General features: G+C 36.7%; 1 protein-coding gene across 3 annotated transcripts in view; it reads left to right on the top strand.

The window, feature by feature from the left end:
• dock11 (dedicator of cytokinesis 11) overlaps nucleotides 1-25,425 on the top strand; it is a 64,797-nt gene that overhangs the window by 6,406 nt on the left and 32,966 nt on the right. For all 3 annotated transcript variants that reach the window (XM_042727093.1, XM_042727091.1, XM_042727092.1), the window contains exons 4-30: nucleotides 8-90; nucleotides 176-236; nucleotides 3,134-3,229; nucleotides 5,457-5,591; nucleotides 5,991-6,165; nucleotides 7,989-8,068; nucleotides 8,863-8,946; nucleotides 9,040-9,180; nucleotides 10,147-10,383; nucleotides 13,751-13,873; nucleotides 14,147-14,229; nucleotides 14,420-14,542; nucleotides 14,843-14,919; nucleotides 16,282-16,466; nucleotides 17,020-17,085; nucleotides 17,197-17,289; nucleotides 17,946-18,069; nucleotides 18,253-18,374; nucleotides 18,493-18,576; nucleotides 18,691-18,780; nucleotides 18,883-19,004; nucleotides 19,143-19,212; nucleotides 20,088-20,213; nucleotides 21,739-21,810; nucleotides 22,551-22,697; nucleotides 23,996-24,079; nucleotides 24,748-24,859. In XM_042727093.1, coding sequence (XP_042583027.1) covers nucleotides 8-90; nucleotides 176-236; nucleotides 3,134-3,229; nucleotides 5,457-5,591; nucleotides 5,991-6,165; nucleotides 7,989-8,068; nucleotides 8,863-8,946; nucleotides 9,040-9,180; nucleotides 10,147-10,383; nucleotides 13,751-13,873; nucleotides 14,147-14,229; nucleotides 14,420-14,542; nucleotides 14,843-14,919; nucleotides 16,282-16,466; nucleotides 17,020-17,085; nucleotides 17,197-17,289; nucleotides 17,946-18,069; nucleotides 18,253-18,374; nucleotides 18,493-18,576; nucleotides 18,691-18,780; nucleotides 18,883-19,004; nucleotides 19,143-19,212; nucleotides 20,088-20,213; nucleotides 21,739-21,810; nucleotides 22,551-22,697; nucleotides 23,996-24,079; nucleotides 24,748-24,859 — 2,995 coding nt within the window. The remainder of the gene's footprint in view (nucleotides 1-7; nucleotides 91-175; nucleotides 237-3,133; nucleotides 3,230-5,456; nucleotides 5,592-5,990; nucleotides 6,166-7,988; nucleotides 8,069-8,862; nucleotides 8,947-9,039; nucleotides 9,181-10,146; nucleotides 10,384-13,750; nucleotides 13,874-14,146; nucleotides 14,230-14,419; nucleotides 14,543-14,842; nucleotides 14,920-16,281; nucleotides 16,467-17,019; nucleotides 17,086-17,196; nucleotides 17,290-17,945; nucleotides 18,070-18,252; nucleotides 18,375-18,492; nucleotides 18,577-18,690; nucleotides 18,781-18,882; nucleotides 19,005-19,142; nucleotides 19,213-20,087; nucleotides 20,214-21,738; nucleotides 21,811-22,550; nucleotides 22,698-23,995; nucleotides 24,080-24,747; nucleotides 24,860-25,425) is intronic.

The raw sequence follows: 25,425 nt of genomic DNA on the forward strand, positions 1-25,425 counted from the left end.
TTGACAGTGCATTAAGATGTACAGCACCAACTGGCACGTCATCAACTATAATTACGAGGCCTACTCTGGAGATTTCCGGACACTGCCCTGGTATGTGAAAGTTTTGCATTTTTTGCCAAAGCTTTTGCAGGGCTATTTCCAAAGTTTGGTGTAAGCTACTTTTTCTGTCTTGCAGTAAAGGGATGAAGACGGAAAAGCTTCCCAACCAAGTGTTTGAGGTGGATGAGGGGGAGGAGGTAAGAGACATTAATGTCAGCCGATGGAAAACAGAGTAGAGAATATCACACTGTCTCAGTATCTTCTCTCATCTCTCTCTTGTGTAAACTTTTCTGTGTAATTGTGTATTACCCTGTTTGCCGTGTCAAAACAAACTGAACCAAAAAGCATTTTTTTCCATTTTAAAAGGGAAAATATGGTAACCATTTTATCACAGATAAAACACTGGAGTCTCTTGAGTCTTTATATAAATGGTAAGAAATTTGGGTTAGCAAAGAGCAGTTTTAAAATTCACGCTCAGCATACACACTGTGTGTAATTTATGTTGTAGCACAAAAACACAATGTTAACCACAGACTAAATCAAAAGCCACTGTTCTAAAAAACTCAATTTCCGAGGGAACCTGTGGTGTAGCCTTCTCGCTTGGCCTGCAAATTCCCGCCATGACTGAACAGTACTATGTGTGTCTGATGATTTATTGTGTTTTCAGGTACTCAAGAGTGTTAATTCCAACTTTCGCATTCACATCCACCAGTTGTCTTAAGTGTCACATATCTTGTTGAATTGTGCTACACCTTCTATTGACATTGTGGATATTGTTCTTCTTCCCAGACAGCACAGTAAATGTTGTGAGGCTTCTGTGAAGTCATAATCAGATGTAGAAATGAAGGCCATACGGTCAGCAGAGAGGCACATTACATGGAACCTGACCCTCATGGTCCATTAATAGACACACACTGAAGTGTCCAGCAGATCTTGATAAAATTAGATGTAAGGAGTGGTGATTACAGGGCAAAGAGATTGCTTCTCCACCCTGTGTGTGTGTGTGTGCATGTCTAAATCTGTGTATATTAGGGATATGCCGGTATCAAATTTTCCTGTTGCGATTAATTGATAATGCTTTTGTTACGGTATACGGTATTATCACGGTATTGAAATTTGGTTTTAAAAAAGTGGCCATAATACAGTATAACAGGTTAAATAACTTTTTTCTTATAACAAAAATAACTGAATATTTAAATACAATAAAGCAATACAGAAAAAAATATATAAAGTTAAAGGTTTTACACAGATTAAAGTGCAAAAGAACTATAAAGACCAATAGGTATCACTTTACAATAAGACATCATTAGTTAACCTTAGTTAATGCATTAACATTATGCATTAACACAAGTCAAGTTTATTTATATAGAACATTTTGAACACAATGGTAATTCAAAGTGCTTTACATGAAAGAAAGTAAAAAAAATCATGAAGAAAAATAACCTCAAAAATAAAACAAGCGATTTAAGAACTTTGAAAATTATTTAAAAATTGACTTAAAAAGAATTTAAGACAGTTTAAAAATAGAAAATGATTTTACATAAAATATAGTGCAATACATAAAATATAGTGTTATCAGTTCGGACATCGCATAGTGCTCATTCAATAAATGCACAGCTAAACAATGAGCAATAGCTACATCTAGGACATGTTGTAGTCCAGATTAAAAAAAAAAAAGTTTGAAAATAAATAGCCTATTAAATCTAAATATTAAAGTATTTGGCTCTGTGATGAACACCATAGCAAATCCACAAATCTGAATGGCTATTTACAATTATTTTAAAATGGTTTAGAAAGTAGCAGCTGCTTTATTAATGGGGTTTACAGGGTAAGGGCTGCAGTTTAGCGCCATCTGTTGTCAGAGAGTGAATGTGCTTTCATTCAGCGTGTCTCTCACATGTTCCCCCATGTGCTTCTCATGCGTGCCTGTTTACATCAGAGCGCATGCTTCTTTCAAGCAGCATACAGCGGTGTTGTGCATTTTGAGCAGTTGATGGGAAAAATATTCTTAAAATGCATTCCGAATTCTGAATAATTTGTAATATATAATTATTCACGGTATTTAGAAGTGCCCACGATAACAATACCGTGCATATTCATTACCGCGATATATCGCATTACCGATTACAGGCACAAGTCTAGTGTATATGCACATGTTTAGACATAGATAGTCTAGCCTTTTTCCTTACAGTTCACTTAGTGGAATTAAATTAAATGAGTTCTAATTCTAAAGAATGAGGCCAGTGAAGCCAAAACATACACAATAATAAGGACATTATATGAGAATGAATTCAGTATCTTGTTCAGTTGTAACATTTAGATATACTCACCTGTATGTCTTTCCAAACCTCTATGCATTTTTTTCTTCTATGGAACACAAAAAATATTTTATATAATGGCCTTTTATATAGCATTTTTTTACATTAAAAATATCTTACTGACCCCAAACTTCTGAACTTTTCAGTAGTGTATGTGTACAGTATATCATGCTGGCTCTGTCACATTCATTTAATTTAATCAATTAGCTGAGTGACTCAAAAGGGAGAAGAGGGTGCAGGCAATTGATCAGTCTCAGAGGGGCTGTTAGGGACAGAGAGGGAGGGAGGGAATGAGAAATGCTGGAGGAAAGAGGGGAGAAGGGCATTTGGACAATTATATTACAGTGGAGAGCTAGAGAAAAGCACATCCATAAAGGACGCCAGGCCACTTCAATTAAATTAGACACACACACACACACACACACACACACACACACACACACACACACACACACACACACACACACACACACACACATTTATAGTTGCTGTAAGTAAAAAATCCCATTCTACCTTTTCTGAATACATTAACATTAATGTTATAAGTAGTCTGTTTGTTTTCAAACATAAAGCTGTCTGTAAGAACTTGATTGTTGTATTGTGTTAATGTGTGTGTGATGTTAAGTCACTGTTCAAGGGCTTATTTGCGTGAATGTTTGTAAAGTCAGAACACACAGTGTCAGAGCATAGAAATGCATTGATGTGAGTCTTTATATTCAGATCAGTCTGTCTGCTCATTAGTTCTTACTTTGAGTGTGTGTGTGTGTGTGTTTCAGGATTCATCATCTCTTTGCTCTCAGAGAGGAGGTGTAATGAAGCAGGGCTGGCTGCAGAAGGCCAACATCAACAGCAGTCTGTCTGTCTCCATGAAGGTTAGTGGAATCATCGGTGCACTTTTATTAAAAGACATCAGCAGATCTACAGCAGTCATTGTTCTTCGATATACTGTACATCTGCTGATCAATGCAGTTTAAAGACCCATTGTTGGAGAGGCCTGTAAGGTCTTTTGTTTTTTTGGTAAATCAGAAATGTCAATTACATCCACTACATGTTCATACACAAAAACACACTGTTAACAAAGTGCAGCACTCTGTACTAAATTATGTCTCATAAGTACTTTGTGTGAAGGATATATGGTAAATATACGACTTATTCAGTCCCATTACTCATTAGTCAGGAGGTCAAAAAATCCTTTCATATACTATTAATAATAGATAATGATTGTGGATTTAGCTTGTGTGAAGTGATCAGAGATTTTTAAGCCAAACTTTGTATTTGTATTATATAAAAAACTATCAAACCATTTTAAGGAAAGACCAGAAGCACACTTTTTAGGCATTACATTTGACAAAAAAATTCTAAATTTTTTAATAAATAAAAATAAATTATAATATATATATATATATATATATATATATATATATATATATATATATATATATATGCGACCGCGCCTATATATCTCAGCGGAGGCGGTCGCATTTCTTCCTCTCCTCCCTGCCTTCCCTGCTTTGCTTGGTTTCTCTTGTCTTGTCTACTTTGAGAGACTCTTTCTGCACTGCTCTCCTAAACTCGAACATGGATTTGATTAATTGGTCTCTCAACGCAATTGACACCATCTTCTCGACGAGGAGCTTGGGTTCGGGGGAACCTGACTGCCCTGCCGGAACGTTCGCAGCTGGCTACACGATGGACGCGTGGGCGAATTGGCGGGTCGTGTGTCTGGCGGCTCTTTCCGTGGAGGACATTGAAGACATCTACCTATTTCGGAACCATGATAACAGGTATTCTGCTGATTGGATTAGGCTTTGCCCTGGGTTATCGGAAAATTCAGAAGACGGGAACAGCTGTCCAAAGCCTCACAAGGCTGCCCGTCATGATTGAAGCAGTGGGCAGAGTGGTCAGCATTGAGACTGAGACTATTAACCGCAATATGGATAACATCATGTAGAAGCTCACGGCTTTGGAAAGGAAATTGGAGAATTTGGAGACCAAAATGGACAATGAACAATCATAGTGACCGTAAAATGGAATGCGGCTACTAGACAAAAACTGGTATTATCTTCTTTTCGGCTTTCTCTACCAGCCTTGGCCTTGGCTGGATAACAAATATCTCCCGGGTGAGCACGGCAGCGAGACGCTCTCGCATTCCTCCCCCCTCCCACAGACACCTGATGATTGTTGACTCTGTCTAGGACCTGGCCAAGGCTGTCTCCATGGCAACTTGCTGTGACGCTCTATATCTGCGGACTGAGGCATCTAGAGAGAATCGCAACTCTCCAGGCCTACACATACACTAACTCTTACACATATACAGATATGCATTCACCCCCCCAACCCCCATCCCTCGCCTTCGCCGCTTTGTTCCACCAGTCTGGCGAGCGGGTCTGTGACCAGCGCTGTAATGGCTGCAGGACCGGATGCTGATTGCCTGGGCTGGATCACCTCGATCCCAACTTCCGTCCCCAGTTGCAAAGTCATGTTTTTATGGTGTATTGATTATGTGCTTTTGTGCTGAGGTGTTTTTCCTGTCCTCAAACGGTGCTCCCAAAGGAGCACAGTCTGGGTGTTGGTTTTTTTTTTTCCTCCTCCTCTCTTTCCTAATGTTTTTTTGCTGTTATCTCTTCCCCTGTCTACTGTATTTCGTTGCCTTGTGCCCACATGTGCAATGACAATAAAGTTGAATCTGAATCTGAATCTGAATCTGATATATATATATATATATATATATACACACACACACACATACACAGTTAAGATTAATAAGAAATTAGGATTGAAATGTTTTAAGCAGCAAATCAGCAAATTAGAATGATTTCTGAAGGATCATGTGACACTGAAGACTGGAGTAAAGATGCTGAAAATTCAGCTTTGCCATCAAAGGACCAAAATACATTTTAAAATATAGTAAAAAAAAAATTTTTTTTTACTTATTTCACATTAGTACTGTTTTTACTGTAGCAATTGCAGCAATTGGGAGCATAAAAATCCTCGTTCTGTTTATGATATTTTCAAAATAAATATGAGGGATTAAAATGGCAGTAAATATAATACAGTATTTCTGGCTCTATTTTTTACACGTGATTTGTTTCTCCACAGGTGTTCAAGAGGAGGTATTTCTACCTGTCTCAACTCCCCGATGGTTCTTACATACTGAATTCATACAAAGATGAGAAAAACTTCAAAGAATCAAAAGGCTCCATCTATCTGGACTCCTGTACAGATGTAGTTCCGGTACATAATGTCAATTTTTAATTTTTTGCAGTCAAAGGTTGTCATGTGATCAAAGGGTGCAAAGGTTTACAGGGCTTGATGAACAATGTTTAATTTTAATAGTCAGAAAGTATGTAAGATGCTCTTATAAAGCTTTTCTTTGTTGCTAGAAATGAGCATTATAAATGATGAAGTGATGTTTTATTTCACATCTTGGAAGTATCTGAATATGGAAATATCTGAAGTTGGTTTGATACGTTTTTCAGGAAGTTTTACAACAGCACGTAGCAGCCCTCAGGCTCTGTAACACAACCAGAGGAATCTTCCTTGCCGAACACCCATTATTATTATAACCACAAACAGCTCTTAAAGTCACACCATTGAATTCCTCCACCGACTGACGCAGCACATTTCTTGCAGTGCTCTAAGATGAAGCGCAATGGCTTTGAGCTGAAGATGCAGGAAGGTAACAGTCACTATCTGGCGGCAGACAGCGAGGCCGAGATGGGGGAGTGGGTGAACACCCTGAAGCAGACCTTACTGAGCGCGATGGATGACAGGAGGAACGGATCAGAACCTTCTGAAGGTTCTCTGGGTAAATAACACACAGCCCATTAACACATGTGAGGATGCTGGTTTGGAACATCATGAGTTTTGAACTATCCTTTTAAGCATTTCAATGTTCTATCACTTTAATGATGTCGCTTATTGCATCATCATCAAAGAAGACATGATGTCACTTCCAAAATGCCAACAATGAGCAGTTTTTAATTGGCTGTTCTCCCTGATTCCCATTCGTCTGGGAACAAATACCGCCCTCTTCCTAATGAAAATGCCCAAACGATTCCCCCACATAACCAAATGACAAGCATTTTGGCAACATAGACGAACTCTGGTATGTGCTGCTTCCTGAAAAGATGCATAGTTCGCATTCTGCCTCTTCCAAATATAATAAGTATATTTGTTTTCATTTTGGGGCCTTTTTTAAACCTATTGAACTTGATGTTTTCTTTGTTTTCAAATAAGGCCAGCTGAATAATAATAATAGTACAGTTTCTGCTGTTTTATTATAGGAGGCAGTCTTTGGACTTTGAGTAAATATTCTCATGTTGACAGATTACTGAATTGTTAGGGAGGCTGTATTCATATAGAGGAGCTGTGAAGGGAATGCTGCTTTTGGCATGTTCTGTAAAGACACTGATAAACAACTCCCTGTGCTTCTAAACTTTGGCCAATAGTGGCGTTTGTTTTTTAAGACCTTCCATGTGCTGGTCATGAGGAAATGAAATTATGTTTTCAATGACGTGCTTTCAATCTCTAACTTCTCGATTTTTGGAATGACTAATACACAGAATTCATTAAACAGTTATTCTATGATAAAAATGTTCCCTTTTGGTGTGTGAGCTGTAGAGTTACAGTTAAACATAACCATATTTGTTAGAATAAGAAATAAACATAACCATAACAACACAAAACAACAGCACACAACAGTCTCTGGACGTCTTCATGCAGACTTCAGTCTCGGTTGCTGCTTTCCAGTTCATCTGGTTTTCATTCTTAACATGTATGATACCCCTCTTTGCACGTCTCTATTTGGGAAGCCATTTGTTTTGTTTATTGTTAAGTCTAGATACTATAGCAAGCACTTTCCATGAATGGTGTACAAAATAGAGTCTGTAATATTTTAAAATTCAGCAGCGAAAGGTGCTTCAGGAAATGCATTTAAAAGGATTGTATATTTAGCCTAAATTAAATGTGGGCTAACATATTTTTTGTCATTAAAGTAAGCTAATAACTGAAAATATTAATGCAGTGAATTGAATATCGATTAAACAGATTATACTAACATTATTACGATCTTAATTGCACGATTTAGGCCAAAATTAACAAGAGGAGAGAGACATATTTTGTGTTCTGTGTTAGATAATAGTTTTTCAAATCTGTATAATGGGATAAAACGAGACCGTATAAGAATCAAGCAGCCATTTAAAAATCTTCCACCTCACAGTTTGGAGATAAATCTTGTAGCAACCCATTTTCTCAAGTGTGTGCATGAATAAACGAGGGCAGCTGATTTCTCAGAAAGCTCCACCTAGTGTCCCAGATTTAACACCATTTAACACATACACACGTTACAGTAATGGTACTGCTTTCTGTTCCAGTGCAGCAGTTTAGAAACTCATTTGACTTTCAAATATATCAAACACCTTGATCAGCAAATATAAGATGTTGTCTGTTACTTTTTAAAAGTAGCAGTCAGCCGTGGCTAAAGACCGCTTTCATTGTTCTGCTTGGTGCCGGAGATAAGCCCACATTCACACACTACATAATGATAAAAACGCTTTGTCTGTTACGCATGCATCTTCAGTTAGAATGAATCAGTTTGCCTTTTGATTAACAAGTGTCTCATCCAAACAGATGACGACAGCAGTACTCAGGGGAAACCAGAGAACATTGCGGAGAGCTTTGGCCGAAGTCTTCATCCAGAGCTAATGAAGGTACTTGATACAAAATAATTACAATACTATCAACAACACTTCTTTGTGCATTTAAATTTCAGTGAATTGTTGGACAAAGTATATTAATGCATAAATGAAAATTTCCAAAAATGTAATCATCCTCATGTCCATCCAAGATGTGGATGAGGTTGTTTATTCATTGGAACAGAAATTTAGCATTACATCACTTATTCATCAGTGGATCAAGTGAATGGGTGCCGTCAGAATGAGAGTCCAAACAGCTGATTAAAACATCACAACAATCCACAAGTAATCCACATGACTGCAGTCCATCAATTAATGTCTTGTGAAGTTAAAAGCTGCAAGTTAAGAAACAAGTCCATCATTAATGTGTTTTAACTTTAAACTGTCGCTTCTGGCTGAAATATGAGTCCATAATCTGTAATAACACTTCCTCTAGTTTCATACTCTGTTTTCCTCTCACATCAAAATCCAGAAAAAATCCAATCGCAGCTTTTCGTTTTGCAAGACTTTAATTGATGGACTGGAGTCATGTGGATTACTTGTGAATTATAGTAATGTTTTTTATCAGCTGTTTGGACTCTCATTCTGACGGCACCCATTCACTGCAGAGGATCCAATTGGAAAGCAAGTTATGTAATGCTAAATTTCTCCAAATCTGTTCCGATGAAGAAACAAAAACATTTATAATTTGGGTAGCATTATTATATAAGCACTGTGCTCTTTTCTCTGTCACATTTTGGTGAATTTTGTTATTTGTTTATTTATATGTTTTTAAAAATGCAAACACTATTTTGTCCTGTTATCTCCAGTATGCCAGAGAAACTGACCAGCTGAATAAAATGAGCAGGAATGAAGGTCGACAGAAGATCGTCATCCTGGATCCTGAGACGCAGGTTAGTCCATCATGTCCGATGTACAGCTATTAGAAAGAGTCTTTCTTTGCCTATGTGAAAATGAATGAATTATATCTCGCTATTCCTCTTCAGAGATTAGATTTTTCAGGCATCGAGCCTGACGTGAAGCCATTTGAAGAGCGATTTGGGCGAAGAATCATGGTTAGCTGTCACGACTTGACCTTTAGCATTCAAGGATGTGTCAGTGAGAAGAATGATGGCATCTTAACCAACGTGAGTAAGCCCTAATCTATGAGTTTCATCTCGTTTGCCAGTGTCACATTTGTGTTGATCCTGTCGGTCCTGTTTTGTGATGCTACCAATGCTACTGTAATGTTGATCTTAGACACATGAGAATGTTTAGTCTATGAAAAATCATGATCGATATAAGCCCATGCAGTATATCCCTATCGTTTTCTAAGCACAATCATAATTACACCATTGGGCTCTATTACCCTGGTGGGACTACGCCATTCATATTTGTCCTCTGTAGATGCAAGATGTTTTTGTGAATTTCTTCATATAGAGAGAGAGAGTCCTGGTATATTTTAAAAAGGATATCTTGTACTTGAGTTTGTGGCTTTGGCCATGACAACTTCCTTGGTTTTGTCTGGCATCACAATTATAGAAAGAAGAATAGTAGGCATATTATTATTATTATTATTAGTATTTCCATTTTTTAGGCCCCAGGTTAAATAATAAATGTCAATTATTTGAGCTGTTCTCTAGCTTAGACTGTCAGAGAACAGCAGATATAGGTCATTATAGTTGAATATCATGTTGCTCTTTTAATGAGAGATGAATTAGAGATTGTTGGCATGAGGATGGTGAATATGGTTATGCTCAGTGAAGCCCTTTCAGTGGCTCCAGGGAAGGAATGCTTCGCGCTCATCAGCAGGGTTTTGGAAAGCTTCTGCTTCCTCAGAACGCATTGACTTTCCCACACTTTGTTAAATGATCTGAAGTGACATGACTGATGCGAATGGAGTGAAATCACATACAGAGGTGTGCTTACGTAAATGCATCTTTTGCTTGAGTTTAATTTGCTGTCATTAAATTATATAATCTTTATCAATAAACTATATGATCCTCACAGCATGCTCAGGCAGATTGCTTGCTTAAATCGAAATTACTACAGTAAAGATGTCAAATACGGTGTAATAACTCATAAGCATTCCACGCTTTTTGTTTTCTCCTTAGGTAGAGCCATTCTTCATCAGCCTAGCGTTGTTTGATCTGTCCAAAGGTTGTAAGATCTCGGCAGACTTTCATGTTGACCTCAATCCACCCTGCGTGAGGGAAATGCTTCAAGAAGCTTCTCCGGGGACACCAACAGAATCAGGAGGAGGAGATGGACATGAAGCAGTCAGGGTAAACGGACACGGTCTGCCAGTTCTCCAGAGAGTCGCGGAGTCTCTTATACGCTTCCCCACTCAGGTAAAAACTCATCATACTGAAATTGTTACAATTTCTACTTCTAGAGGTTTTATAGTCTCTGAAATCAATTAATAAAAGCTGAAAGAAAATGCTGTACTTCCAATAGTCATGAAATAATCTTATAGAAATACCTTTATAGTAATATAATATAATATAATATAATATAATAAAATATAATATAATATAATATAATATAATATAATAATCAGAAGAATCGATTTCCAAGCAGGGTTATTATAGTTAACTAATACCAAATTATATGTTTTTGTTATTTGAAATAAAATGAACTTTAACTTTAAATGAACTAAAATATAAAACCATTTTTAAAAAAATATTTCAGCATTTTCATTTAGTTTAACTTAATGTATTAAAATAACAAACTAAAACTATTGAAATAAAAATGAATGAAACTAAAGAAAAACACCAATCAAAATTACTTATACTTTAACTAAAACTAAAATAAAGAGAGAAAATGTAATTTAAAAATGTAATATTAATTGAAGCTTTAATAGTATCTCAATTATACTAAAATAGCACTGCCACCATTGGTCACTAGAAGTGGTTCCTTTCCTTAAAGGAAGTAAATTGGATTTTTTTTGCCTCTTTTATGGTCCACCAGGTGAAAGAATCCTATGCAAGCACCAGTAAAAAATCAAGAGAGAGCTGCTTTCTGTTCTTTAGTTTGTGACGGATTTATCCTGGTCACCTTTTAAAATCTGCACATTGCTGAATATTTCTGCAAATGACTGGCAACCCTCCCCGGGAGCATTGTCCAGCACTGCTGAATGAAGGATGCTTCTGCTGTGCTCCTGATGGGGAAGTCAATGTTGTTTCAGAATTTTGCACATCCATGCAGTTTGCAGGTCTGCAGGTGGCTGAATATAGTTATTGTTTGGCTGACTTGCGTCATTTTCCCTTGTCATTGTATTTCTGCCTTCTGTTGAAAGCCTGTGTCCATTTTGCAATAACAGCCACATGGTACAGTCATGTGCAAGTGAACTTTCATGCCACAATAGCACTAAGTTTAATGCAACTGAAGACACATTTTTGCTTTATTATTTTATCTGTCACCTTTTGCAGACCTGATGCCAAGTTTAATGCAGGATGATACGGAGAGCTCTGCTAAATAAATGCATCTGTTTATCTCTGGTATTGAAGTTTTCCAATTTTAAATCATGGATTTTGGTATTTAACTAATCCTCTCAAGGCTTACTTATCTGTGTGTTTGAACTTGCTGTTCTGTACAAGGCATGTTGCCAGGGCAGAAACAGCTTTAGGTTTAACACAGCTCTGTTTCATAGCACTAACTCTATGCACTAAATCAAAGCCAGTGCCGTGAGGGTTTCAAGCCTCTGCTGGCATCCTGGGATACATGACGTGGCTTTACTGGAACTGACATAACGCAGTCAGTTGTGCTATGCTACATACAGTATGTGAAAGCTATACTTTCTGTGTAGCTTTCACAGTCGTATTTATGTAAAATTTTGAGAATAATGAGCAGAAATAATAATAATAAAAGTACCTGTCTATTTATTTATTTATAAGAAAAAATGGAATAGAATAATGCATAATAATAATTATAATTATCCATGTTGTTGTTGTTGTTGTTGTTTTTGTTCATACCAGCAACAAATGAATGAAATAGCTATTTAAACCAACCACTGTATTCCCACTTTTTTTCTTTTAAATGACTCGAGTTAAAGGGATAGTTCACCCAAAAATCAAAATTATGTCATTAATGACTCACCCTCATGTCGTTCCAAACCCGTAAGACCTCCGTTCATCTTCGGAACACAGTATAAGATATTTTAGATTTAGTCCGAGAGCTTTCTGTCCCTCCATTGAGAATGTATGTACGGTATACTGTCCACGTCCAGAAAGATAATAAAAACATCTTCAAAGTAGTCCATGTGACATCAGAGGGTCCGTTAGAATTTTTTGAAGCATCGAAAATACATTTTGGTCCAAAAATATCAAAAACTACGACTTTATTCAGCATTGACTTCTCTCCCGGGTCTGTTATCAGCGCGTTCACAGCACATCCGGTTCGCGAACGAATCACTCGATGTAACCGGATCTTCTTGAACCAGTTCACCAAATCGAACTGAATCGTTTGAAACGGTTCGCGTCAACAATAAGCATTAATCCACAAATGACTTAAGCTGTTAACTTTTTTTACATGGCTGACACTCCCTCTGAGTTCAAATAAACCAATATCCCGGAGTAATTCATTTACTCAAACAGTACACTGACTGAACCGAGCCAGATAACGAACGAAACATTGACTCGTTCTAGAGTCAAGAACCGTTTCTGTCGGACGCGTGCGATTCGAGAACCGAGGAGCTGATGATACTGCGCATGCGTGATTCAGACTGACACACAGCGCGTCTGAACCGAACTGGTTCTTTTGGTGATTGATTCTGAACTGATTCTGTGCTAATGTTATGAGCGTGGGTAAACCGAAGGCTTGAATCAAGTGCAATCATCGCCAATTAAGTCATTACGTCGAGCGCAAAAGAACTGGTGAACCGTTTTTGCGCAACCGGTTTATTGAATCAAACTGTCCGAAAGAACCGGTTCGCGGAGAAGAACAGAACTTTCCCATCACTACCGGTGATCCGAAAACCGATGCAACCGGTTCTTGACTCGAGAACGAGTCAATGTTTCGTTCGTTATCTGGCTCGGTTCAGTCAGTGTACTGTTTGAGTAAATGAATTACTCCGGGATATTGGTTTATTTGAACTCAGAGGGAGTGTCAGCCATGTTAAAAAAGTTAACAGCTTAAGTCATTTGTGGATTAATGCTTATTGTTGACGCGAACCGTTTCAAACGATTCAGTTCGATTTGGTGAACTGGTTCAAGAAGATCCGGTTACATCGAGTGATTCGTTCGCGAACCGGATGTGCTGTGAACGCGCTGATAACAGACCCGGGAGAGAAGTCAATGCTGAATAAAGTCGTAGTTTTTTGATATTTTTGGACCAAAATGTATTTTCGATGCTTCAAAAAATTCTAACGGACCCTCTGATGTCACATGGACTACTTTGATGATGTTTTTATGACCTTTCTGGACGTGGACAGTATACCGTACATACATTCTCAATGGAGGGACAGAAAGCTCTCGGACTAAATCTAAAATATCTTATACTGTGTTCCGAAGATGAACGGAGGTCTCACGGGTTTGGAACGACATGAGGGTGAGTCATTAATGACATAATTTTGATTTTTGGGTGAACTATCCCTTTAATTACACTGAACCATAATCAGTAAAACACTCACCCATGATGATCTTTATTGTCAGTCTATTTAATTTTCCTTTTCACTTCTGATCATTCGTATAACCACAGTGTGTCCTTTGTGTTTTCCAGGGTATTTTCTCCATTACCAACCCCCACACAGACATCTTCCTGCTGGCCCGGGTGGAAAAAGTTTTACAGAATGGCATCACTCATTGCACTGAGCCCTACATTAAGACCTCCGACATCAGCAAGGTCTGGTGCTCAATAACAAACACACGCTTCAAGAGAACTGTAAAAACTTTTCTTAGTCATGACGTCTTTCTACTAGAATAGAGTGTTGCATAACATCAACAAGCTGGCTGCAGTGTCTAGGATGCATTTTAACATCGCAAATGTCAGTCTGACGTGGAAAATAAATGTATTGTGGAAAGATGTGTTGTATTTATACAGTTGGGGCTGGATTGTCTTTTGTTAATTCAAATTGAATAGAATATTTCCATGCCTTTTTATGTGTCTGTTTCTCAGACGGTACAGAAAGTGCTGAAGACTGCCAAGCAGACGTGCCAGCGGCTGGGCCAGTACCGGATGCCCTTCGCTTGGGCTGCCAAGTAAGACACTTAATGCACTAGTAAGGCTTAAATGATCTATGTTTTACATCAAGTAGAATTACGTGCCCTTCAAACTGGAATGTCACAGTCAGTACTCTTCAGAAATTGCTTTAGTAAATATTTAGGGAATGTGTAAGTGTTTTAAAGTTCATTTCTAGGCGCCAAGGATATGTGTGTTGTGTGTCTTCAGACAGGTGTTCAAAGACACCCAAGGCAGTTTAGACACTGAGGGGAAGTTCTCTCCGCTCTACCGCCAAGACAGTAGCAAGATATCCACTGAAGACCTCATCAAACTGCTGACAGATCTCAAGAAGTGAGTTATAATGTTTACAAGTGTGATTTTACCCAATGAGAAATTTTCCTGGCCTATAATAACAATCCTCCAAACAGTCATAGTCTTAATTTGATCCCTAACCTACACACTATCCTTAAATCAGAGAGAAGTGATAAGAATAGTGTAAAAGCCTTTAAGATTAAACCTACTTGTTTGCCTATCACTAAATTGTTGATGTGAATGACAGATCTCCGTCATCCACCGTGAATGTACATCCTTGTTAGTCACTTTATTGCATTATGCATTATGAATGTTTTGAAGAGACGTTTTTGTTTGTAGACCAGAGAAGAGCAAACTGCAGATAATCCCTGGACAAATTAACATCACTGTTGAGTGTGTACCTCCAGACTTGTCAAGTAAGTTTGTTTGCCTGTTATTTTAATTCCTTTAATTGGCTTTTAATATTTGACAACAACTCTTCCTAAATCTAGAAGGTGTAGACTTTTTAAATCCGCTGTAACAATTTATTTAAAGGCACATTTTTAGCATATGATGCAATATGTAACTCATAGAAACAAAGTCTGTTTATTAATGAACAGTTTTTGATCATTGTTTGGAACACTGAGAACATGGTTGCACCAAATGATGTCACTTCCCGGTTTTTATGGAATGTGGAATGTTCCAGTTTTTGTAATTTTAAGCATTATGCTTTTGCCAAATATTATCTTAATAAATAATAATTTACAAAAAAAAAAATGTTTATTGAATATCTGTTTAACAGATTGTATCACTGGAATGTGATTTTAATAGTTTGATAAAATTTGCATTAGGAATACAGTCTTTTTGTTTATAACTAATTGGGTTAATTTGAATAATTATCTTTAAATAAATCCGGTGTTTGTACCTTTATTACTTTAAAAAAAAAAAAAGGTATGTGATGCCAATTTGTACACTGTGGAAACGTTTTGTTTTCATGATTGAACCCTTGTGCTGTGCTGAAATCCTAGGGTTGTGTTCTTGGTCTGATGATTGTCATTATGCTAACAATCCCAAAAAGTACATACATTTTCAAAAATTTTGCAGTGTGAGCAAAGTCAGTGGGTTTTAGTCCAATGCAATAACATCAACTGGCATTTTCAGAAAAAAGAAAACCGTCTTTAGCAGGGTTTCCATTTAAAGTTGAACTTATGCACAAAATTGTAATATTGCATAAAACATTTGTGACTAAGCACCGTTTCCATCCAACGAGTCGAAGAGAACAAAACCATCAATTCCTGATAAACTGCCACTAATTATCACTTAGAAAAGTAGGAGTAGCCACTGAAATATGTATGTAAAATTTATATGTAAAATCAGAGTGAGCAGACACAATAAATGTGGTCATTGCTTTCAGAGGTGGATTCCTGCTGTTTGGGAATGCATTCGTGTAAGACAGTTCTGGAAGGCAATTATACAGAAATAAAACATTTCAGATGCTGTGCAACAAGATCGGCCTGCTGGTTACTCAGGTTATGTCCCATAGCACAAAGTCACATGACTTTCTTTATGTGCATGGAGGAATTTATTTGCAAAATGCATTTCCATCTCCCATTATTTGCATTAATGCTTTTTCGCACAAGGCAAAAACAACCTCAAGCGAGCATTTCTGATGCGATGCTTCAACATGCGCTTAAAGACAGAGTGATGGAAACATAGCTTCTGTTTCCAAATGAACAGAACACAACATGAGAGTTAACATATAACGTCTGATATTTAATGTATAACCTTTATCTTCTCAGACTCTGTCACACCATTTTATATTCCTGTGAAGCCGTTTGAAGAGCAGTGTGAGAGGGTGTCCGTGGAAGTGGAGGAGTTTGTCCCACAAGAGGCCAGATACAACCACCCATTCACCATCTACAAGAACCATCTCTACATCTATCCTCAGCAGCTCAGATACGACAATCAGAAGACATTTGCCAAGGTGAGATTCCTCACACTTCCCAAAGCACATTCAGTAATTAGCGGAACTGGAGCTGGAGTAACAACAAGCTCCTCCGAGCTGTAACAATGTCTGCCTACGTGTTTTCAAACATGAGGCTCTATGAAAAGCCCCAGGGATTCGATTCATAATCAGTCCACCATAGATCCTATCTGTAATTAAACAGACTTCAGGGTTAATTATGTCCTCCTCCACTGCTGGAAAGCTCATACTACTGGCTGTTTGCCCAGTTACTCTCCAACTTCTTTTCTTCTAGAATAAAGATGCTACCAAACATGTTTACAGATCTGTTTCTCAATGATACTAATGATATCTGTTTATTGGCTTTCATTCAGTTTTATTCATTTGCAAAATAGCAGTTAGTTTTGTTATCTATCTATCTATCTATCTATCTATCTATCTATCTATCTATCTATCTATCTATCTATCTATCTATCTATCTATCTGTGTGTATATATATGTATATATTTTTTTATATATATTTTTTCCTAATGTATGTAATCCAGTCTGATACAGTATCTGTTTTTTTTTTCAGGCTCGAAACATTGCAATTTGTGTTCAGTTTAAGGATTCTGATGACGAAGGAGCCGCACCGTTGAAGGTGACTGTATAATTATTCTGTGTGTGGCACTGGTTTTATTCCACCAGTTCTTTAATATTTAATAATTAGTGACATTTAATGTGTAATGGATGAACCACTGTTTGCTTTTAGTGCATCTATGGCAAGCCAGGGGGTCCACTTTTCACCACCAGTGCTTTTGCTGCAGTTTTGCATCACAATCAGTCTCCAGAGTTTTATAATGAGGTGAGATCCGTATATTATCATGAAGTGTTATTCTTTTGAACAACTGCACAGCAATACAATATCTCACCTTCAAGTCATCAAGCGGTGACAACACATCATATTCCTATCATTTTTAATTAGTAAAACACATTAATATTATTGCTAAACCATCATTATTTAAAAAAAACATGTAATTTGTATGTCTGAAGACACCGCCCTACTTTATTATTTAGATCTAAAACTATTACATTTACTTTATTAACATTTGATCAGACAGCACAAAGCACGTCCAGGATATGAATAGCTGAATCACTCCAGAGACACATCCTTCACAGGCTTCTCCGGACCCTCAGGGCCAACATATTAAAGACAGATTGTTTGTTCAACAGATGAATGAGTCACAAGACATCAACATAGACAGTACACACAGACATAGCCTGCATCTATTTGATAACTTGCTGGACTGAGTCTAATGATGTCATCAGCTGGTGAGCCTTAAAGGAGCAGTTCAGCAAAAACCAAAAGATCTGTCACGTACTCAGTCTGTTTGGTTGAAACTAATCACAATGGCATGTTTACATTGTCATGTACTGTTTTTATGCGTCATAATTAGGCTTATAAAAAACAGAACTGGTAAAGATTTCACTAATGTTCAAATATTTTCATTTCTGTCACAGATTAAAATCGAGCTTCCTGTTCATGTCCATGAGAAGCATCATGTTCTCTTTACTTTCTACCACATAAGCTGTGAGCTTGGCAACAAAACCGCCACCAAGAAACGGGATGGAGTGGAAACACTGGGTGAGTGTGTGCTCGTGTATTGCATGCACTATATACTTTGAAGTTTTCACAGTATTCTTAATAAATTCCTTTGTGTGCACAAGAGACGACTTCGAAAAATCTTACTGACCGGCTGCATACGACCGAATGGTTCTGTGTGTGTGTGTGTGTAAGGAATATACCTTTAACTTTTGCTCTCTACAGTGGGTTACTCCTGGGCTCCTTTATTAAAGGATGGCAGAATACAGTCCTCAGAGCTACAGCTTCCTGTGTCTGCTAATCTACCAGCTGGTTACATGTTTGACAAAAGCCAAGACTCTGAGAAGGTGAAGTCTTACTTTCAGCAACGCTAACGCTGAAACGTCATTGTTTGTTGGTTGGGTTAGTGATTGGTTGCTTGGTTAGGCTGGTGGGATTGATTGATTTGATTGTGTTGTTTTGCAGTGTTGTCCATACATCAAATGGGTGGAGAATGCCAAACCGTTATTTAAAGTGCGAGCATATGTAGCATCAACAATTTACACTCAGGTATGTTGATCTGATTGTAGATTGTTCAGCCGAATTCCATTGTAGTGAACAGAGAGTAATGACATGTTTTGTAAAACAAAAAAGCATTAAATCTAATAACCCTCGTCCATCCAGGATTTGCACCTCCACAATTTCTTCCAGTATTGCCAGCTGATGAAGTCAGCGTCACAGGGCAGTCCTGCCGAACTCGTCAAGTACCTAAAGGTTGAAAACCGAAATGTTCTTTATTCCTCTGAATTTTCAGCAGCCATTACTCCAGACTACAGTGTCACATAACCTCTTTTGTATTCCTGTCTCATTTCCAAGTGCCTACATGCAGTAGAGACTCAGGTCATCATCAAGTTCCTTCCTACGGTGCTCGTTCAGCTCTTCGAAGTCCTCACTATGGCAAGCAAAGAGAGTCAAGATATTGCTGTCAACTCCACACGGTGATTTAACACTTTATTTGTCTTCTCGGAAAGACAGAACTTCTGTATTTCTGGCCAGTGAATATTATATGATCTTTTTTATGTGATTTAAAGTGTATGTGAAGCGTCACATTACTGATGTGCCTCTGTTTGTCTCAGGGTAATCATTCACATAGTGTCTCAGTGTCATGAGGAGGGTCTGGAACATTACCTGCGCATGTTTCTGAAGGTACTACATTAAGGCTGTCTGATAAACCTGGCCTTGCCATGTATTTGGTGATTGGACCACATTGGACCATATTAAAAGCCAGGTGCAAAAGCAATTTTAGTTTAAAAGAATAATAATATAAGAAATAAGAATAAGTTAAAAACTAATGAAGTACTTACTAATTTTTAGTTTAATTAATTATTAGTCTAATAACCAATTAACAATTGCTTTCATAGATGCAAACTCCTCACCTTTCAGTGACAAATCACTATTTTGAGATCAAAATAGGTCACCTATGAGATTTGCTTAGATCCAATGAGAAAGTGTTTTTTATGGGGGGTACTTGTGACAAGGGTACTTGTGATCTTACAAGGGTAAATAATTATGCCGGTTGCATAATTGCATAAAATGTTTAGACTAGTCTTAAAAAGTTAGTCATCTTAATTTTTATCTTCGAGACTGGTCGTAACTTTTTAAATTCAGGCAGATTGGTCTTATTTGTATTGGAAAAGTAAGACTGATTATTGATTACAGACTGATTACGGTCTTAACATGTCTAAAAGGATCATATTTTAAGTGTTTGAGGTCTGAGATGTGTGAACGGTGAAGAGAGAAAGCGCAAACATTTTGCGTTTTAGGTCAGCATTGCCGCAAATCAGCCAATATTGTCTTGAATAGCATGCATAGCACTTCATCTTTTATAACATGGGATTTTGACCAAATATATTTAGTTATTTTTATTAATTTAGTCACACAAATATTGATTTGTTGCAAATTTAAATTTGCACCTATTTTTGTATTTTTAATGTGACTGATATCACAATAACTTTTGTTTAGGAGCTTTGCTGGCTTTTCTTTTTAAAAAGTGTAAATAAAACCAATATTTTATTTTGCAGTACGTGTTTCGGATCAACAACGCAACTTCAGCAAACTCGGTGACGACACATGAAGTTTTGGCTACAGCAGTGACTGTCATCCTCAAACAAACTGCAGACTTCAACACCTGCAACAAACTCCTCAAGGTGACAAAACCTTTCGGCTATGGTGAATATGATCTACTCTTTTTGCACAGCAGATGGCGCTGGTGTGTTTATTTTCTATCTTGTTGATTTACTTCAGAAATGGGGTTCATTGTCCAAGTCACTTATGAGGAATTGGTGGGTTGTTCCAAAAATAATACACCCAAATAATATGTGATCCTGGAGCACAAAAGCAGTCTTAAGTCGCTGGGGTATATTTGTAGCAATAGCCAAAAATACATTGTAGATATTGAGTAAAGATCATGTTCCATGGAGATATTTTGTAATTTTCCCACTGTAAATATATAAAATCTTAATTTTTGATTAGTAATATGCATTGTTAAGAACTTCATTTGGACAACTTTAAAGGTGATTTTCTCAATATTTTGATTTTTTTGCACTCTCAGATTCCAGATTTTCAAATAGTTGTATCTCAGCCAAATATAGTCCTATCATAACAAACCATACATCAATGTGAAGCTTATGTATTCAGCTTTCAGATGACGTATAAACCTCAATTTCAAAAAATTGACCCTTATGACTGGTTTTGTGCTCCAGGGTCACATATGACTGTACCACTGGAACGTTCTCAGTGTATTAAATTCAGTGTAACCACCTCATTTCATATAGACTTTGTGTCTCCTTAGAGTCTTTACATAACCATGTCCAAGAACACATTTTCTTGGAATTCAGTTGTCAACGCTCTCTTAGAACTAGGTTTGAGTGAACTTGCTTTCACAGAATTTGATAACAGAATACTGGTTTGACTTTGGCTGGAGTCAGAGATCGTATCGTAGTGTGGTAGTAGAATAATAAGTCCATTGTTTCAGCTTGACAGTTCACTTTCACTTTGTTTTACTTTTGTCATTATGTTGCGGTATAGTGTACATTTATGTGTATATTTAAAATTCATATATAGTGGCACACGTTCACATTCCTGTGATATAATATGGTATACATTAATATTAATATTAGTGTAGTATTATTTTAGATTGCATGTTACATTATTGTTCAAAATGTTGGGGTTACTGATTTTATTTGTTTGTTCTTTGAAAGACATTGATGCTTTTATTTAGCAAGCAGAGATGCATTAAATGAATCACAAGTGACCGTAAAGACATTTATAATATATTTCAAATAAATGCTGTTCTTTTGAATTTTCTATTCATCAAAGAATCCTAAAAAAAAATGTATGATTGATAATAAAGAGGATTTTTTTTTTTTTTTTGAGCACAGAATAAGCATATTAGAAATAAGGATCATGTGACACTGAAGACTGGCTGATGAAAATTTAGCTTTGGCATCACAGGAATAAATGACATTTGAAAATATATTAAAAAAGAATATTTTATTTTAACACCAAATTTCTGTTTTTACTGACCTCAGGCTTTTGAATGGTAATGTGTATGTGTAATATGGCTTCAGTATCTGTATATATTTTAAGGGTTTATGTATTGGCACACATTTATGACATTCATCTGTGCTATTATTGTTATTAAATCCTGTTTCTTTCTGTCTTGTGTTACAGTATTCATGGTTCTTCTTTGAGACCGTGGCCAAGTCAATGGCACAATACCTCCTGGACGGCAACAGAATGAAAGTTAGTATAATCCATTCCCATGGTTTACACTTTAAAGTAATTTCAAAGAAACTTCAAAATCAATTAGAGGAATGTATAGGCCTTTCCTTTCCCCTTCCTTTTCTTATGTATCATCTACAGTAAAACATAGCTGGATGTAAATAATCCTGGGCTGTCGAGCAGGATGTTGCTTTCCACTTTTGACTTTTGTACACAGAATGCAGTTAGCTTCCTCGTTCTTCAAAAGTGTGCATGATCAAGGTATCTGGGAAGAAACACACCCTTTAAACTCATAAACAAAGCTGGGCTGTACTGTAGTATTGACACAAGGTTGCCTTTTGCATGTACAATGACTGTTTAACAGTTTCAACTTTCTGTCAGTCCGTTCCAAACATGTTCAGACCTATTTGACACGCCACTGAATCCTCTTTGCATACCTGAATCCGTGACTCATGTATGTCATTTAAAGGCTGGTGTGTACTGTCTGTTGTTCAAACCTGCCTTCAGCACAACAGATTGCATGACACACACACACACACACACACACACACACACACATATACACAAAAAAGAAAACCCCTTTTCTCAGTTGTTAAAATCGGACTTCCGTGTGGTTAGATTATCTGGGGTATTGACTGCTGAAATGAATTCAGATAAAATCCTACTTTACTTACAAATGACCATTACCAACAATGTAGTACTCATAGCATTGCTATGTGACAGTTAAGAATGTGAAACCACCTACTGTACATTTCCTACAGATGCCTCGAGCGCAGAGGTTTCCAGAATCGTTCCACCAAGCGCTGCAGTCGCTACTGTTGTCCATCATGCCTCACATCACCATCCGCTATGAGGAGATCCCAGAGGAGGCCCGCTGCGTCAACTTTAGCCTGGCCTGCTTCATCAAGGTGAGGCCTTGATAAGATCGGGCCTAACTCTTTACAGCACAACTGTAAGACATGTGTCTTGAGCACAAATCAGCATATTAGAATGATTTTTGAAGGATCGTGTGACCTAACTTAGTGCATCTAGGCTAGGCCCAACTCTTTAAAACCTCCTTAAAGTTTTAATTTCAAAAATTTGGGTATTTTAAAATTAAATACATCTATTTTATTAATAAGAAATCAGTGTTTTTGTTTAGCAAGGTTGTATTAAATGGATTAAAGGTGACAGTAAAGACATTTATATACATTTAGACATTTTTAAATGATTGCAGTATATTTTGCACTTTGTTAATCAAAGAATCCTGTGTAAAATATATCACCATTTCCACAAAAACAGTAAGCAGCAGAAGTGTTTTTAACATTGATAATAATAATAAAAAACAACATTTCTAAAGCAGCAGATAAGCATATTAGACTGATTTCTGAAGGATCGTGTGACACTGAAGACTGGAGTAATGATGCTGAAAATTCAGGTTTATCATCACAGGATTAAATAGGATTTAAAGTAACTGTTTTCTAATAACGTTTCACAATATCACAGTTTTTCTGCCATTTTGATCAAGTAAGTTGGCATTTAAAAAAATCTCACTGACCTCAAACTTTTGAAAGGTTATCTGAATATGTATATTAGTTGCATAAAGTACAGCAAATGTAATATTTTTTTTTAGCCGTGACAAAGTTTAATATTTTATTTTAATCTTTTTTTTTTGTCATTTCAGTTGAATTGTTTGAATTGCATTGTCTACATGCTCAAAAAAAAAAAAACACAAGTTGCACAAGCGCGTTTGATTATTCTGCAATTATAGTTTAATCTTTAACCTTTCAAATGCCATTCACTATAATAATTAAACTGAAGAGATAACAATAATACTGATATTAACCTTCACATCTCCTGGAGCGATAAGCTGCAGTCAGTGATTTTATCTAGTAATAGCTGTAATTTGAAGTGTTTCAACATTTGGGTTTGGTCACCAGAAGAGTGTGTTATGATGTAAATGTTTTTGTAGTTTTTCTGGTAGCAGTAGTGACTACTGGATCTGTCATTAAGCCCAGCTTGATTCGACTAAATGTCTGGCCTACACTGAAGACTCTGAAGCAAACTTAAACCTGCTCCTCTTTCTCCTCACTGTCAAACAAATTTAGTTGTTCATATATAGTATGTTTAAGTTTAATTGCACTTCACTCTTGATGATTATTATTTTTTCACATAAACTCATTGTGTGGCATTACATTGTTGTGATTGAAACTCTCCTCCTGCACAGCGCTGCCTTACGTTCATGAACCGAGGATTTGCTTTCAGCTTGATAAATGATTACGTGTGTGGCTTCAGCCTGAAAGATCCAAAGGTAGGCAGCACAGTTCAACTGCATTACATGCTCAAAGCAATACAACTCACATTTATTCAGTAGGTTATTAATATTAATCTGTGTACTTTTTATTTTTTTTCTACCTGGTGTTCTTCAAGGTAACATTAGAGAGTTTTAGATTTTAATTCTGCTATATTTAATAATTATGTATTTTCATTATGCACTGTAAAAATGATAGCTGATAATCACAAAAATGTCTGGCATGCATGATATAAATAGAGAGATATTAATTAGACTCTTTTTTTTAAATTTGTCAGTATAACTTTATATTGGATATTTAATTGTGCATGCTTATTTCCACCTGTGATTACATTTAGATTACCTTAGCTGACCTTTAGATAAATGATGTTTTTAAAAACTAATTCATGCTGTACATTGCAATGTTGTAGAATTTGAAATAAATAAATAAATAATACATTACAATAAAACAACAACAGTTTTGATATTATACTTCCCAATTTGTAATCGCTGTAACTGTTCCTTAATAACAAGAGTTGATGTCTCCGTCGCTGAACTCGGATGTGAATTAAAACATGAACGTAGCTTGTCACAACTTGTGCAGATACGATTTTGCAATAAATCTGTTTTTATCTCTGAATCAGTTTCTCCAACATCTCATTCATCACTTTTCTGTGCAATGTTTACAGGTGCTCACAGAGATGAAGTTTAATTTCCTCATGACGGTTTGCAACCACGAGCACTACATTCCTCTAAACCTGCCCATGGCATTTGGCCGAACTAAGCTGCAGCGAGTCCAGGGTAGGTCTCTCCACCCCCCACCTATCTTTCCATGGCTTTTCTCGCCTTCATCCTCCCCTCCATCCCACTCTAACAACTTCACCACTTTAAGATCTGCTAGCAGCACCATTCCTTATGCCATGTAACGTGAACCTGAAAACCCAGCTATGCAAGGATTTAAGTGTCACGAAATGGGCGTGATGACAGTCAAGCTTAACATATAATTTTAGGCATGAATCCCCCTAAACACTGGATTTGACGAGTTCAGTTATAACAAATTTATTGGCTGTCGTTCAAATGAAGTTCAGATAATATGTGACCCTGGAGCACAAAAGCAGTCTTAAGTCGCTGGGGTATATTTTCATCAACAGCCAAAAAAACATTGTATGGGTCAAAATGATAGATTTTTCTTTTATGCCAAAAATCATTAGGATATTAAGTAAAGATCATGTTCCATGAATATATTTTGTAAATTTCCTACTGTAAATATATTAAAACTTAATTTTTTATTACTAATATGCATTGCTAAGAATTCATTTGGACAACATTAAAAGCGATTTTCTCAATATTTTTATTTTTTATTTTTT

This window comes from Cyprinus carpio, chromosome B7, assembly GCF_018340385.1.
Source record: "Cyprinus carpio isolate SPL01 chromosome B7, ASM1834038v1, whole genome shotgun sequence".
Lineage (NCBI taxonomy): Eukaryota > Metazoa > Chordata > Actinopteri > Cypriniformes > Cyprinidae > Cyprinus > Cyprinus carpio.